We start from the raw sequence: 18,029 nt of genomic DNA, 5'->3' as shown, positions 1-18,029 counted from the left end.
CTTATCTCTTCACAGCCAAAACATTACCTATCTCTCTCATTTATGCATGCGCTCTTTAAAACGCAGTATTATAACAAAAATAATAGTGGCATACTCGTGTGAGAGAATACACGGGCAATTTTCGTAAAACAACGCGTAGATATTACTTTTTAGGGCTTCCAGTAACCCTTTTTTTCACTGTCTTTTTTTCTACTTTAAGCTGAAATTTAAATTGCTACGTAACTGTTATTTCTTATAAAGATATTTGTGTATACATTCTGTTTTATAAATACTTTATAAAATATAAAAAAAATTTTCGCAGAACTTTACATTAAAAATATGAAAAATTTTCGACAAATGATTTTCAAATCGACCATTCGTAGCAGTAATAATGATCAAATAGAATTAAAAAAAAAATTTTTCCGTTTTATTAAAATTACACATTCTAACTCATCATATAACCGCAATTTACTAAAACAACAATATGATTATCTATATAATACAGTATACATGTAGGATACATACAGTAATAAGCTCCGTTATAAATTTCAATAATATAATTTTGTTCGTGATAAAGAAGAAAGAAAACCGGTCGACGTGAAATTCCAACAGAGTAGAAATACTTTTTTCCTTCGTCAATGTAAACGACTATGTAATTTAATTATGAGCAACCGATAAATCTGTTTTCACCAAAAATGGCAGCAGACACGGATAGAGAATAATAAATGAAAGTTATTCGTTCAAAAAATCTGTAGAAAAATTATAGTCTTAGCCGATTTCGCCAATTTGTAAATGAAATCTTTCGTCGTATAAATTTCATTCGCCCGGACCCCTTTCTCACTAACATCGGCCCAATCCTTTTCCCGCTCTCATCCTCGACACTCCGTCCTTCTTCCTCGCCAATTATTTTTATGGAAGTCCGTCATAAAGCCCGAGATCGCTTCTGGCACGGGATTTGAATTCGTTATAAGAGTTTACGAGCCACGTTATAATATATGTACATGCATACGCGTCCTGAGATCGCGCGCGAACTCTCCTCGGCTCATTTGCGTAAATGACTCACCATCCGGGCAATTCCTCGAGTGTTTATTACTGCCGCCTGTCCAAAGAGACGTGCAGAATGTCCCAAATTTTTCGCACTAGCGAGAAGTTCTTTTCGTTATTTATACGTAAGCGGTGTGCAAAAGCTCGCGATTTAGATGGATCGAGGATACCCTGAATGTTTCATTCCTCCGTTTTTCCCATCGCTCTCCAGTAGATTAAAGCAGCGTTTACCAAGTTCAAGTGGCCCCGCACACTATTATTGAAAATATAATGCGTCTTCATATTTATAAATATTATTCTTACTTCGTGTTTACCTGGACATCGGGTTGCATTCAATTAAAAACAATAATATGCAAATCTGACAACTTACATTCCGACCAAACTTATACAAAAATTTTTATCTACAATCTCTACAATATCTGCAATCAATAGACTTTGTCTAAATGTCGTATTAATAATTTAATAATTAGTGAGGTACGCAATATATGATCGAAAGTAATTAATCTTTAAAAATCCCTTATTTACGAGTTAATATTATATTTCTATTTCATTCGAGAGCTCGTCAATACATTCATAAATCATATTTTCCATTTAAAAGACACATTTGATAGAGAAAATAAGGCTTTCGGTTCATAATCATAAATACATAAAGTAATATATTAAATACAAAATATATATCGATATATTGATGTACCGTCTATTAAAATTGCTGTTTAAGGAGTTCAATTTTTCTACGCTACAAATCAAGTTTTTTTTTCAAATCTATTAGCGATTGAATACTAAATGCATATGCATTTTTCTATGGACTTTTGAATAAAATTTTTACGACTGCTTTCGTTTATAGTACATCGATCATTCGTATGATTCAAAGCTTAAAAAAAAAGTTTTATATTATTTTTGTTTTTTGTTTCAATAATTAAACGACGTCAAAGTAAAACTATAAATAAAAAAGTTTATTGAAGAATATTTATATGAAGAGTTTATATGAAGAATTTATATGAAGAGTAACGATAGGTTAATATATGCAGAGAATACAAGTAGTTTATGGATTTCTTTTGGTGACCTCCGAAAATGCAAAATTCGACGTCCCATTGCTCGGATTTCCGGCCTAGAATCTTGTACATAGCAAATGAGACGCGGAACAGACTTTTCTTCTCTACTTTCAATCTCGTCTGCATCTACACATCATTTAAACATTCAAGCATTAGTATTCATCTTTAGAATTCCGAAGATCGATATCATTATACTTGTAACAATGATAAAAATATAAAACACCTAGTAATTATTACAATACTTCCATATTAAATTCTACGAATGTGATACAGAACTCATTTTTACACTAGGAAATTGTAATATTTATAAACTTTTAATGTATATACATTATATTCCTGCTAAATTCTCTATAAACATGATCATTATATAAATATTTATGAATAAAATAAGTTTCGAAATATAAGAACAGATTGCAATTTTACAATAGCTCTCAAAAACTTTATTCAATAAAATAAATTACTATTGGTTGCGGAAAGAATCCAAATACATTATGGCAATTTTATAAGTTTCCAAGTTTTATCTCAAAGACCTTTTATTGTCGAGCTAAATCGAAAATTTTTACATTTACAATCATAAAACTAGTTTGCAAAGAAGTACCATTTCTGAATTTTTGAATGTTTTTTGAAAATGGGTCGTGATCTATCCTTTATGCACATCCTTCGTCTGACCAAGTTTACGTATTCTTTTTCAATTATTTTACACAATTATGATGATGAAATTAAAATACTTTATTAATTGATAATAGCATTTAAAGAACAATTCTCTTTCGATAATTCATTGTTGCATTATTTAAACTTTTCCGTTAGAAGTAACGATTAGAATTTCAAAATACTCTACCCATCAATCCTACACGTCCTCTTCCATAAGTACCACTTATATTTAATATCTTGATAAAAAAAAAAAAAAAAAAATCATATATTAAATGAATTTCTGAAATGCTAAAAAAAGATTAAAGGCGAGATGATGAGAATATTTAAGATAAAATCTTGAAGATTCTCAGTTCCTTTACATTCAAAATATTTATATGAATTTTCTGAAATATTAATTGTAATGAAGAAATTTAAAAAAAAAAGTAAGCATTACTAATAATAACATACCATCTGTATATTCTATAATTACTAATAATTAATTATAGCGAAGAAAAATGTACTTTGTTTCTTCTATTCGCATAATTATTCTAGGCACGTTAATATAAAATCAAGGTAAATATCAAAATAATAAGTAAACTCTATCACTATTCGTAAGATCACTATAGAGTCACTTTAGAATAGAAAAATGTTTTTCATATTTTACAAATCTTCTATTTTAGATGATAATGTCCCTTTTTACTTCTCCGATTTTCTAACTTTGCTTTCCTCTTACAAAACTAGAAATTTAGCCTTTTCCCGGTATATTCATCTATCTTCTTCATCAAAGTATCTTATTCTCATTTACTAGCGTAGTCTCTTTTTAATCATTACTATCTTTTACTGAATGAAAGTCTTTTGAAGTTCTCAAAGCCACAACATATCTTATACGAACTTCGTTACGATAGATTAAATGGAAAGTGAGATCCTTACGTCAGTATACATAAAACGTAAGATAAATCCACGTGGCTGCTAAATAGCTGCACGGAATTCCTATTCTTTCCCTCATTCTATTCAAGTCTCTTTTCATTCACTTACACCTCTTAACTACATTTACGTGTTTTCTATCATCCACTCTCTCTACGATTTACTTTTGTTTCGCTTCTTTTCTTCACTAAAATGATAAAAAATATTTATTTTATAATACCTTAATTCCTTAAAGTAAATTAAATCGTAATTGTAAATTTCGTTTTAATAAAATGTTGAAATTTTGTTATTAAATATTATACTAATTTATGTGTGACACAAATGAATCGAATATTTCATTAATAAGTCATATTAGTGCCGAATCTACTATCAATATAACAATTCTTTTTAGAACCAAAATTAATCCTAAAGTCTTGATATTTACTTGTTAATTTTAACGAAGTGTAATTTTCTCAGTTCGTATACTAAAATCCCGCGTTACCTAAAACTATATTCCATTTTGCTTAAAGGAACATTAATGGTTTTATAACCCTCCTTAAATCAAATGTACTAAGGTGCCTTAATATCTAGTTTACAAGCAATTCATGACTTATGTAAGTACTGATACGTAAAATCCACCATTTAAAATATAGTACTGTTGTATAGTTTACTTATATAGATTGAATTTCATCATCTTTAGTTAATTTACAATTTTGTTTAACAAGAGTATAAATAACAATAAATATTCTTAATTAAAATCACATCTGCAATTAAAATTAATAGTGTACGCGTTAGAGTTAGCAATTGACTATCTTAATTAAAAGATTAAATTTTAAATTTTAAATTGCTGTTTAATATTTCATATAATTTTGATAAAATTTAATATATGACAATATGTGAATGAAAATAGAATCTCTAATTGACTTAATGCAGTTGAAATTCCATTCTAAAACATTTATAATGAATAATATGATTATATTCAAATATAACATTGCGGTGTGCGTTGTATATTAAAGTTATTGTAATTGAAATAAATACTCAAAATATTGTAACAATAATATATATATATATATATATAATTTCTTGAAAGTTATGCAATATGTTTTCAGAGCAAAGAATGATAAGACTATTTTAAAAAATTACAAGTAATAACGTAATTATACAGTCGAATAATACTACTATAAATAAAAATCGATGTTAAATAAAAGAATGTAAATCTCATTGAGAAAAATGATTAACGATTCGCTTATCTGTTAGTTAAACAGCTGTTATCAGGTTTTTTGCGTAAGTACGTGTTATAAGTTACGTAAAATACAAAATAATCTTTTACATTTTATATTTTGCAAAGGATAAATGGGATTTTTCCTTAAACAAATAATGGCAATACATAAAATGAACTCATAGAAGATATAAAATCTTTATTCGCGATATTTTTACTACTTTTAGGCAAAAATTGAATAAAATCTTATAATTTTCTCCTCGCTTATCTACATGTACAATGTCTTCTCTGTATTGATCAGGTACTTTTCAATTTTCACATTTGTCTTTTATTTTAAACCATAAACTACCATTGGCAATTAGATGGATAGTAATATCCAAAAATTTATCCAAACTTATGAATATGTAAAATATAAATCTGATATAAATTAATAGTTTTAATGGATTTAGAATTATTTTCTCTATTATCCTGTTCCCTTTATACAAAATTCGGAAGATTCTTCAATTTCTAAGAACAATAGGCAATTACAATGATTTATATGCGGCGAAGTTTGTTATTCAATACTGAAGAACAATTTCAGAAATTGTATTTATATAACTATAACAAGAGATTGATATGCTCTCTGTTTTTTATCATAAATTATCGAAAATATATAATATTTTCATAAATATTTATTCCGTGAAATATATGGCTTGATTTTCACGTTCTTATTAATTTTCTTTTACTTCTAAAAACAAGACTTGGTTTAATATTTATAAGATTTTAATAATATAACGGTAAATTCAGGGTTATTGAAAAAAATATATTTCTATGTAATTTAACTGCGTATGGAATAAAATTATTCATATTTTTATATTTCGAATTTTGCTAAAGTGTGAATAGAAATACGTAAGATATTATATTACATTCACACTAATTTATTTGAATTTTTTTTTTTAATATTAAAGGGAATCTTATTTTTAGCGGCCAATGTTGCGACTACTAATATTTTTCAATATCGTTATAAACATAATGTCCGTATGTAATTATTTTTCAAAGATAATTATTTAATTATAACTTTAGAAGCGATCTTAAAACTAATTAAGCAGTTATCCAATAAAATTTTCTTACGTCGATGCTCTTGAAAATATATTAAAATGAAATTCTATTAGGTTCAAATAAATATTCATTGAATTAGACAAAAAAAAAAAAAAAGAAAAAAAAACGTTCGAATAACACAAAATAGTCTTTGACTATCTTAAATATAAATTTGAAAATTCACAATATATATACTATCATTTACAGTGGAATTCTATTCTAATAATTATACGAGTACTTTAATCCAAAAAATAAATAAATAAATAAATAAATAAACAAAAATGAACCACCACAAAAGTAATTAGTTCCGATATATAAGCAAACTTGTCTTTTTACGTGAATTTTAAAAATGCAAATGCCAAACGCATACAACGGAGCAATTAAAATTACTTCAACAGGCCATTATTTCACACTATATGCTCAATGCTCAAGGTGCGCCGTCGCATCAAATGCATAGATACAAGTAACACAAATCACTTACATGTGTCACTCAGGTGTCATGGGTAAGGACAAGGGACGCGCACATATTGTCAGTAGACAGGACAGTATTCATCGCCGACGACAGATTTGAATCGCACTTCTACGATTCGATAAACACATGGATTCTACAAGTGAGGTACGCACAAGAACGCGATGAGGGCGAATACGAGTGCCAGATATCGACGGAACCGAAGCTGAGTCACACGGTGAAGCTAATCGTCGTTGGTACGTATGGCCATTGTATATCCATTGTCCTTTGCAAATTTCTGTTCAAAAAGCGGCAATTTAGAATTTTCGTGGCCTAATCATCGAATAAAGCATATTCCGGAACTCCGTCAACTGCATGAATAATGAAGCTTTCGTAATGAAAATGCGCCACGCGAAAAAGGTAAACGGTAAAGTATAAGTCACCTTCTCATAAATTTTCTCAAATTTACATTTAAATAGTTGCAACTTAGTCATTGAAATAACATAAAAGGGACATTTCAAAGAATGGTAAAAATAAATAAAGCATCCGACTAAAATAGCTACTTATTCCCCTTTCAAGGTTACTTTTACAATTAAACTAAATTACTAAATAAACTAATTTGGCTTAATTCCATATACGTGTAGCATATACGTCAAATGCATCAAATGATTAAGAGAATTTAAACGTATCGAATTTGTCTTGACATTATTAAATCGATGTATTTACTCAAAATTAAGAGGATCAATTATTCAACAAATTCGAGTGAAATTCAGGAAATTCTTTGAAAAAATTAAAATTTCAAAATTTCATTCGAATATGTGCATTAGAGTAATTACATAAATATAAAACATTAATACATCATTTAATAACAAAAATAATCGAATAATCTAAACTTCTTGGTTGAACTAAATTAAAATAATATCTTGGATTATCAAAATTCGGTAAAAATACATCAAAGAATGTTGACTGTAAAGAACTTAGTCAGTTACATAGGGTAATCGGTAACAAATATTCTTATTACGAAACTATTTAAATTTTTTCATTAAAGAATTCTACAATTTTACAATTTACAATACGAAGACCATTCTAATAAATTATTAATACATAAAACAATTAAAATGTGATCGTCTACCTTACTTAATTGAGTACTGATGAAAAAAAAAAGAATTATATTAGATAAAGTTTATTGTCCAGTATAAATATAATTGTAATAAATTATAATAAAATGTAACATTAATTTAATATTTCTTTTATTAATTAAAATCGAATAAATTAATTAACTAATACGCATTTTAACTATTATTTTATAGTATTTTACATGTTTATAAATGTTATATATGTATGTATATTAAAATTATATATCTCTCCACTATTTATTTGAATTATATAGATATTATATTAATTATAATATATTTACGTTATAATAATAGGTTTTTTTCCTACTGAAAATTAAATGTTGTGAAAAAATTTTATATTATCCTATTTCAAGCGTTAAATATAGTTTCTACATAATATTTTATATTTTTATTAGACTTTCATATAAGAATACATAATGAAGCCTTAATACTTAATTTTTATTCCTTTTAATTTTTAACTACTTTAGTTTTTTTTGTTTTTAATATTATTAAATTCATAAAAATTCTTTCGTGCAAAAAATTCTTCATTTTATATAAACTCCAATCAACATATCTTTAAATTCGTAAAGCCATTGAGACAATAATTAATCTAATGTTTCATTAATGTAATTATTATTGTTATTGTAAGTAAATATATATATATATATATATATATATATATATATATATATATATAATGTAAACGAGATTTTCTTTCTTTCTGATTATATTAAATTATCAAAAATATTATGTAAACATTGAAAAATTATTATATGCGAATAATGTGATTAGCACTTTGATTGCAACTAGTTTTATTACAATATGAACAAAACTAGTTTTTCTTTAATAATGACGTAATCATAATGTTTATCTCGATTACCCCGGAAAAATATTACTACAAAATTTAAAGAAAATGTATTTACTAACTTAATAAATTGATTTTTAAGACGAAAGATTGAGAGGATAATAAAGTTTCTTTTGAAGCTTCGCTTCACCATTGATTACTTTTGGTACTTGTAAAGTAATCCTATCTTATAAAATTATCGTCACTTTTTCATAAGAAAGATAAAGAGTAATTGAGTCTTGAAAAACAACTTCGCAAAGATTGCCAATTTAGATTTAATTATTTAAAAACTTTAGGTCCATTTTAATATCTTTATAAATATTTTTCATGAAATGAAACACAATGAAGAAAATGTTTTTAAAGCAAGAATTAGTACCTGATTATTCAAGCAAACACTTTCAAACTATGTACTCTAACTATGCGGATACTTTAGAAACAAATGCTTAATTAGCTATTAACATGAAAAACTTAATGCGTTAATTTCTATTTATTTAAAAAATGAGGAAAAAATTAATTATCGTAACATTATAATAAACATTAATATACTTTTAATGAAATATTTAAACTTTGGCTTTATATTTATATTTTTATTAGTATATTATTTTTATACTTTTTATAGACATTACAAGTAGATTAATATTTTTTAATTCTAAATCTTTATGGTATTGATGATAATTTACATTTATTACCTGCCTAATAATCTGAATCTTTTTATCGGAATCAATGCAAATCGATTATACAGAAAAATTATACAGAAATATATGGCTGAAATAATTAACTATTATATACGAATAATAATCAAAATATATAATTTAAATAAATTTTTATTATTGTAATTATTGTACAGTATTGACTTAAAAAACAGGAAGATTGATTTATCTGATTATATACGTCTAAAGATTAACAAACTATAGGAAGTACTTTGAATATAAAGTACCTGAGTATCTTGTAACTACTTTGCTTAAAATTCAAAGAAAAATCTATACCTGATTTACTAACTGGCCATAAAACTTTTCTAATACTAATTTACCCTCACATAGTATTAAAAAATTAACGACTTCTTTTTATTTGATTTTATTTTATTTATTTTTTTTTATTTTTTTTTTTTTTTTTTTTTTTTTTTTTATCAAATTGGTTATCTTGTTTAACATTTGAATTAAGCTTTAAAATACAAATTTCCCATTAGTCAATTTATAATTTAAAATTGTTCATTAATTATATGCAAATTAATAGTAATATAGACTATAATAATAAGTCATTTGATAGTAGTTAGATATGCATTTGAAGGGTAATTCTATAACTCTTAATGGAAAAGAAATTTTATCCTAAGAAATTAAATATCATTTCTTTCTATATATTATATGTCTATGTGCTTTTTTCTTTTATCATTTAGGAAGCCATGTATTTTTACATAAACAAAATTGCATGGAAATTGGTATAATTTTAGAAAATTTAATATTATTATCGTTGGTGTAAAAATCCTTTAATTCAAAGGATTTCAATTTCAACCAATAGCTTTGATTAACTAATAATAATTCGGAAGCATTGTAATTAAATTTTGTATTATATTGTAATGCTACATTCACTTAATTAGTGCTATTTACGGCTTTTTGACAGCAGATTAATTTCTTTAAAGACAATAAAAAAAAATCTAAAAATATAAATAATGGATTAATAATAATAAATAATAATACAAATAGTGTAAGTTAAAAAATATATGAATTTTTGTTCAAAGAATGAAACGTTTCATTATGAAAAAAAAACTTTTAATTTCTGAAGCATTATTTTAAATTATTAATTATAAAATGGCTTAGAGTATAACGGCATAATAATTGAAGTTAAAAATGAAAATAGACGAAAATATAAATCAAACATTAACGTCATGGCTGCACTTACCGCGGATGAGAAAATGCATTAAATATATATATATATATATATATATATATATATGTATGTATATATATATATATATTTATGGATTAACATTAACATTTCGTAAACGAATGCATTCAGCATATAATCAGTAAATAAAAGAGGAGATAAGATTCTCCGTTAGTCTCCGAGAGAAATTTCTTTTCTTCATTAAATGTTTATCATTTAAAATGTCTACGTCTCCATTACGTATCTTTCATTTACACACCGCTGGGAGCAATTACGTAAATGATTAAATGCTTGTAATTAAATATTGTTATTTCTCTGAGATGGGTTGAATGTTTAAATATAAGTAAATTTGAAAACTTTAATGCTGTATGACGTAGCATTAATCTTGATCAAATATATCTCCATATTGCATGGAATCTATCATATCTTTTATAATCACGGCAATCTTTGTCATCAATTTACATCTAATCTATCTCGCGTAATCTAATGATCGTCGGTCATGTTAGACAATTATTGCTGGATCTTTGAAATTACGTATGCGGCTCAATTTTCACTGACAAGCCAAATTCTGTAGCACATCAGGCAGCATCGCTAATGTATGTTTACTACTTCCCATTAGCGCGCACGTGTTGGATCTCAATACGAAACCTCATTATATTGTCCTATGAATCTCTCCTTGATTTCAACGTCAACCTAAACTGATAGTATCAATTTAGACTGAATTGGAAGTACCCAATCATAAGCAGCCATACGGATACACGACTGGTATTATGCCCATATCATCAATGACACTTGGTTATTAGTAGTAGTGATAGGCAATAGGAATAATCAAATTTACGCACTTCATTCGCTTAATAATACTTGCGCCAGTTGACATTAAATTTATTAGTACAATATAATTCTATATATAAACTATTAGTGGTCTTAAATCGTACGGGAATTGTACCGCAAATGTACTATCCAGTCGAAGAAAATTATATTCCCCATAATAATAAGGAGCTTAATTATAGTCCTAGTGTGCGCATGTTCATAAATAATATGTATATTAACTTTATGATTATTTATGTTGATAATTTGTGACAAAGTTTTTTATACAATTCGATGTATTATGTAGTGTAGAAAAATGTTTTCAAATTATAAATTCACACATTGACTGAACATGTAGTTCAAACGTTTTTCAATTATCAACGGACAAATTTATCGTTTAATAATATTATTATTATATCTAATAAGAAAATTAATTTATTTATATTTAAATAGAAATATATTAACGATTTCAAATTTATTATATATTAAATGCGATTTCAATATTTCGCATAATGTACATGAAGAATACACGTGAATTGAAAAAACGTAGATTTTTCGTAAAATTTTGAAATTTTTGATGGTCGGTTATGATCGTTCGGTTTTTAAAATTGTCGCCAACGCGATAGTCTTAACAAAAATTGATAAAAAATACAGTTAACGTCACCTGAAATTAGATACGACGCATATTGGCGTTGAGCTTCATTATTGGTCCGTGCAGTTGACGTAGGAGGTATTGGAGATTAGGGCGACATTTCCATAAGCAGCCGTAAGCGTTGAATAATGAGAAACCTCGACTGTCCGTAAATTTTGCAGTGCCAAAAATCGAAATCCTGGGCGACAAGGACAGGTACGTGAAGACGGGCAGTACTGTCGTTATGCAGTGCGTGCTGAAGAACTCGTTGGAGGTGCCGTTCGACGTGTTCTGGTACCACGAAGTGCGGCAGCTGCACATCCGCAAGGGGAAGATGAATATACAGACGAAGCTAATCGAGGGGACGAACGATACGGCGAGTAACCTGACGATCCACAACGCCGGCCCCGAAGATTCCGGCAATTACACCTGTCGACCAAGTAACCTCGAGAGCGTCAGCGTACAGCTCCACGTGCTCAATGGTAAGCTGGACGTTGCAAATATTCCCGATTGTTGTGATATTTGTAATATACCGGGACCGAAGCCGAAGCATTCGATTGAGTTATCGACTCGTTGATTATCGTTTAGGATCCAGCAAAATTTATTACGCGTCGGACTCAAAAATTTAAATTAGTTTTATATTTCACGATATTTATGGAATGCTATCTTAATGCCCGACATTCGCGGTCGTTTATCACTGACGTTCGATACAATACAATCTTGGTTATTAAAATTTTTATCAATTAATTCCATCATTGTCTTTCGACTAATAATGTGAAATTAATACATTGCAAAAGGAAGTGTATTGGCAATATTTTATTACGATTGTTACATATGTTCATTAATGATTAGCAGGATAAGTGGTAGTCTTGATAAATTTATGTTGGCGATATAATTTTGTTTTTTTGCTATACGTGTATATATATATATATATATATATATATATATATATATACGAAATTATATGTTTTTCAAAGGAATTTCTCATTCTACGTTATACACATACTTTATTGAAAGATACCTGATAAATTGAACTCCATAATGGCGCATTCTTAATAAGATTTAATGTTTACAAAATTTTTCCTTCACACTTTCAATATTGACTCTATCACAAGATAACGGTAATTCCTTATTTGTATATTTAAAATTTTCTAATGTGTCTTTTAATCATATAATAAGTTCGCGATTCGTTAGTAGCGTTAATAAATGAGAAAAATTCTCATAACGAACGATTCGTCGAATAATCCATTAGTAATACTGTATATAGAGTAGTAATATTACATGCGGAGAAAGGATAGATTAGGATAGAAAAGATTTTTTAACCAATATATACCGAATGAAAGTTATAAATTTTGCATTATTATTAGCGATGATAAAGGAAAAAGAAGATAATTGAATAATATACCGGTATATCTTTCAAGTACATTAACATTAATATTAAACGACCTATAACGCCTAGTCTATTTTGTAAATTCATTAGTTAGTTGTTAAATGCAAGGAATATTTTAAATTCTTAAGGACCAATATCATTCCCATATACGTCTTATCGTCGGATACCTGACAATTTAACTTGAAATGCTGCTTTCGATGTTTAAATTCTCACGAATGAAGATGGATGCTTTTATTTAGAATACAAAGAGGCAAGCGCCCGTATGCGGTATAATATAAGAAAACATATTCAACATTTGTTCGAAATGGATTATAATTTCAATTGAATTTTCTTTCTATAGTTAACAGCATATTGAGGGTATAAGAAAACTTTATTGAGCAAAAATTATTTATTACTTATTTATGTAGTCGACTTTAATATAATTGGATAATACATAATGTGGTGAACAAAGGCATTGAACATGTTGTTTTTAATATTTTTCTTCGTAACAACTACACCGATGCTGCTATTATTAGACAATAATTAAAAAAAAAATTATAACTAAAATAATGTCACGTCAAATAGAAAAATATCTAAGGAAATTCAATAATTATGAAGATCCAAAAGATTTACTTCAATTTAGGAGGTGTTGGAAGAAAAACAAAGTGAGGTATTAAGCTTTATGTAAAATGCTAAAATTTATATCATTGATGGGCATTGTTTATTTGATCACTTTTCTTAAGTTTAGAAACTTTTTGAATTTAATAAAAAACTCGCGATGCATTACGTACATGTCTCTTTTTTCTTTTAAAAAGCTTACTCATATAAAGTTCATCGCCATTCATGAAATATTAAATGTATGCTTACAGTTTATGATACGAATTAACATTTATTGATAAAAAATATATAAACTAGTTGACTAACGGTAATGAAAACGATAACTGTTGAAATTTGGTAAGCATATCACTAAACTTGGATATCTTTTAATAAAGTACTGCTAGAGAGATAAAAAAAAAATAATAATAATAATTTTGCACGCAACATTTTGAAAATATTTCCAAAAACTTTTAAAAGTATTCAGTGGCAAGTGTGGGCGGAGCCACTTTAAAATATTCAAGCGTAAGCTTTTCAAATAACATTTTTCTTCGCCATAATGCCAGTAGTAGCGAAAGTTACGTCACTTTCAAAATGAGAAAAGCACCAAATTGCAAATACTTATAAAATTCGCCACTTCCAGTGCCACCTTAGCTACTGAGACGCTACGCGTGAACAATGGCGCAACTAATAATCAACGACAGAGACGATCGATCTTTTTATTCGCGAAATCGAATAGCAAGGACACTTGTTATATTGCTTGAAATACTAAGCGCGAGTAGCTAAGATAATGTCGTAAACAAGCCTGGAGACAAGGTAGAGAGGATAATCGCATTATTCCTTTCAAGGACTAGATAGTGATACAGCGAGAGGGAAAAGGAAGGTTAACTTGCCTCGCATTAGGCTGTAACTTGATCACAAATGGACGGGAAGTTGATTAGGCGCGTAACCCGACTGGGCGGTCGGTAGGACAATGACCCTACCAACGGCCTCTAAGGACTCGCATTGATTTTCCTAAGCTCGTAACGACTTGCTTAAAAAGTCGCGCGCTACGGCCCAATCGCCGAGCACATTTAACTCATTAATCCGAGATCGGCTGACTTTGTTTCACTGTGATCCCCAGGTGAGCATCCTGCGGCGATCCAGCGGGGCATAAGCTCGGTTCCGGGTTGCTGTCGCATCCTCTGCTGGTTCCTGGGCGCCTTCAGCCTCACCGCCAGCGAGTCGGAACGCGCCCGACTCTGTGGCATCCTCCTCCTGGGCCTCGCGGTCGCCGTCACCCAGAGCTACCTGTCGGATGCCTGGCCTCGATGAAGGCCCATCGGGCCCCATCCGCCCGGGACCGTGGCCAGCCTAAGCACTGTCCGCGGACGAAGGACGAGGACGAGCTCACCGAGAAGAGACGAAGAATTACGGTCGACTTGTCTCCCCGAGCTCGGGACGCGATCGTTGTACCGATGAGTAGGGGGAGAGGATGGGAGCCTAAACGAAGCACACCCCTGTGACATTTCGAGTCTCCACACGTACGCGCGGCCGCGTACGCACCCCTCCGCCCTACCCACCGAGCCCGGCTTAGGCGAGACTCTCGAGGTGAAGTAGCGTTTGCCCAGGACCGACCTTCTTACCGTTCCACGTTTTCCTTACGGCGATTTCACCCGCCAGTGTGTAATCTGACTTGGCCCGGAGCGATATTGGGCGCTTCGTAAATTCGCTATTTTTGATGATGCTGCCGGTAAATAAAGTGCATTTATTTATTGACGAGGAGCCCGTTATCTCAATACCCACATTTCATTGTTCGAGTATTTGTACAGAGTGTATCGATAGTTCCAATGATCGCTGACCCTACGCTGACCCATACTCCCATAATCTCTCCTCATCCTACACACACGCATACACACGCACACACACGCACGCAAAAAAACACAAACACACACAAACACACCACCATTAGTGCAGTCGCAAACTTAATTTCAACGTTGTATGGCGACTGCCTTTTAAGCTTACTATAATGCTGGTCAATGCCTCGTTCATGCCCCGTATTATCGATTGGCTCTATTGTACATATAATTATTGCTCAGTGGATACATTCACGGACGATGATTTTTCAAATTCTTAATGCAGCGCGAGCGTTAGGGAGTGGAGACAGTGCTCGAGTTCGCGTGAATTAGGTGCGAGGACTAAATAAATTATGCGCAAACGGATGCGAAGAATGTACCATCGACTTTGAGCGACATCTCGGTTGTATTTTCTTCATACTGGAAAGTCTGAATTGATCGAAATCACTCTCGCGGCCGTACATTGATCAGTCGACTGCATTGCGAATAGGATGTGGAAAAGTTGGTAGGAGAAACAAAAAAGAATAGAATGTGGTAGCATTGTGAGGGGGAAAAAAATAGATTGTGCAAGCGCTGGGAGGAGAAAAAAAAAGGAGAGAGGGATGGTGATGTGTGTGTGTGTGTGTGTGTGAGGGGGGGGGCGGTTGGTGAAATATGACTCTCGATAGAAATAAGTCGGGTGCGCTAGACTTTGGCCGACAGCCACTTGCCGTGGCTAAATTTTGGCCGGCAGTGCCGGCAGTCACATTTGCGCAGGATTTATTAAACGATAAGCAGCCCGAGCATACGCATAAGCTGAACTTTCTGTCCAAAATTCGTGTCGACGATCGTCTACGCGAGACAAGGAGGGGAGAAAATACGCAAATACGAGTCCACGTAGGCGTTTCGTTCATTCCCTACTAGAAACCACGTGGATCATGACGTTTCATATGAATATTTTTGTATTATCGTTTAAAGAAGCACATTTCATCGACAAGACGAATTCACACACGTAAATACGACACCGTGTCTCGGGAACATCGAAATCTTCCGTGACAATCGTAAGAGAGGCAGAGAGGGAGCAGTAGGGTGGAGGGGAGAATAGAAACGAGGAATATGCGAGCTATGAAAAAAAGGAAATCAAAACTTCCTTATAACGTCTGCGGGCGAATAAAAAAAAAAGAAAAAAAGAGAAAAAAAGTAAAATTAAGACGAAGAGTTAAATAAACAGAGAAAATGCGGAAGAAGAACTTGCGTATGTATGTTAACTTTAGATTGTGCAACGAAAGCACAGACGCGACAACTCGAAGCCCTCGATAGAGTTTTTAATAGCCTTTCTTTCAAAGAAGACAAAAGAGTAAAAAAATGGAAGTTTTTTTTTCTCATCGGAGTTAAAATAAGTGATGAGGGTTGTGACTGAAAGAAAATCGCCGGACTCTTTCGCAGATATTTCATCTCTTTTTCTCTGCCTTCCTCTGCCTGTCTCTTGTCAAAGTTTCTCCTTTATCTAATTGAAATTCGTGCTCGCGTCTCGGCATCCGTGACGAGAAACATGAATTCTCGCTTTACTCTACACTTCAGGACTGCTCTCGATCGATGTTTAAAAAGACTTCGATATCGCCGGTAAGAGATAAATACAGGGAAAGGGACACGCAGAGATAAAGAGATAGAGAAATAGAGAGAGTAAGTGAGCGTTGGTGTGATAGAGCGACGGGGGGGGGGGGGGGGGGGGGGATAGAGTAACTGAGAAAAGGCAAGATGCAGAGCTACGCTTAGAAGAGTAATCTTCATCTCAAGACAGTCTGATCCGGCCGTTAGTGTGTAGTTGTTAGCTGAAGTTGTAATTCTTAGTGGCGCAGCTGCATTTTACAATGTGCTCTCCCTTTTTTCATCTTTACGGATTTTTGCCCCTCTTCATTTGACACTGATTATCGATTTTCGAATTGTGAATTAAGCACTAATGAAGGGCTGTTCGGGAAGCCGAAAAAAAAAATGAAATAATAAAAAAATGATGAAAATATTGCCGCTACTTTTACAAACTTAACTTGGCCAAGATAAAGTCCAATTTGAGAAATTAATTTATAAGCCGACTCGACAATAACCTTTCAGCTCATTTAATTTCCAAGAGCCATTAATTGTGAAAAATGTACGAAATGCATAAAAGATTCATTGTCAATAATAACGGAAATATTATTTATCATTTAGGTGAGCATCTACTTTTGTCTACTTTTTCGTGCTTCGAGTTAGTATTGATTGGAAATTAGTCAAACAATTTTATGAAATAAGAGAAATGATAAGCTGAAAATTTATTCTGTGACGCACAGAATGCAAAGAAACTAATTTACTTGTCAATTAACTACTGGTATACAGCAAAGAAAAACTAATTCACAAGGAAGTAATTTTCGATTCTAATTGTTTCCCAGCAATTTAAGTAATTACTCCTATAAAAATTATCAGTTTCGCTCGTTCATCTTATTTAATTATTTTTATTTTACTCTTGTTGTTTTAATTTTTGTTTTGTTATGTCGTTTTGTTCATTTGTTTATTAATAATCTCGTTTCATTTGCTTATTTATTGCTTGAATATCGTGAAAATCGGGTCATCGCCAAGTTTTTTTGCAGG

General features: G+C 30.7%; 1 protein-coding gene across 1 annotated transcript in view; it reads left to right on the top strand.

Annotated features, from left to right (window-relative positions):
* Positions 1 to 14,937, top strand: part of LOC105367566 (hemicentin-2) — a 42,176-nt gene extending 27,239 nt beyond the window's left edge. Inside the window, exons 3-5 of the mRNA XM_011506326.1 lie at positions 6,399 to 6,609; positions 11,813 to 12,112; positions 14,717 to 14,937. Coding sequence (XP_011504628.1) covers positions 6,399 to 6,609; positions 11,813 to 12,112; positions 14,717 to 14,907 — 702 coding nt within the window. The 3' untranslated portion in view covers positions 14,908 to 14,937. The remainder of the gene's footprint in view (positions 1 to 6,398; positions 6,610 to 11,812; positions 12,113 to 14,716) is intronic.
* The last annotated feature ends 3,092 nt before the right edge of the window (positions 14,938 to 18,029 follow it).

The sequence above is a fragment of the Ceratosolen solmsi genome, unplaced genomic scaffold (assembly GCF_000503995.2).
Source record: "Ceratosolen solmsi marchali unplaced genomic scaffold, CerSol_1.0 scaffold7, whole genome shotgun sequence".
In the NCBI taxonomy this organism is placed as follows: domain Eukaryota; kingdom Metazoa; phylum Arthropoda; class Insecta; order Hymenoptera; family Agaonidae; genus Ceratosolen; species Ceratosolen solmsi.
The sequence above is the reverse complement of the archived record's forward strand: the minus strand, read 5'-3'. Positions and strand labels throughout refer to the sequence as shown.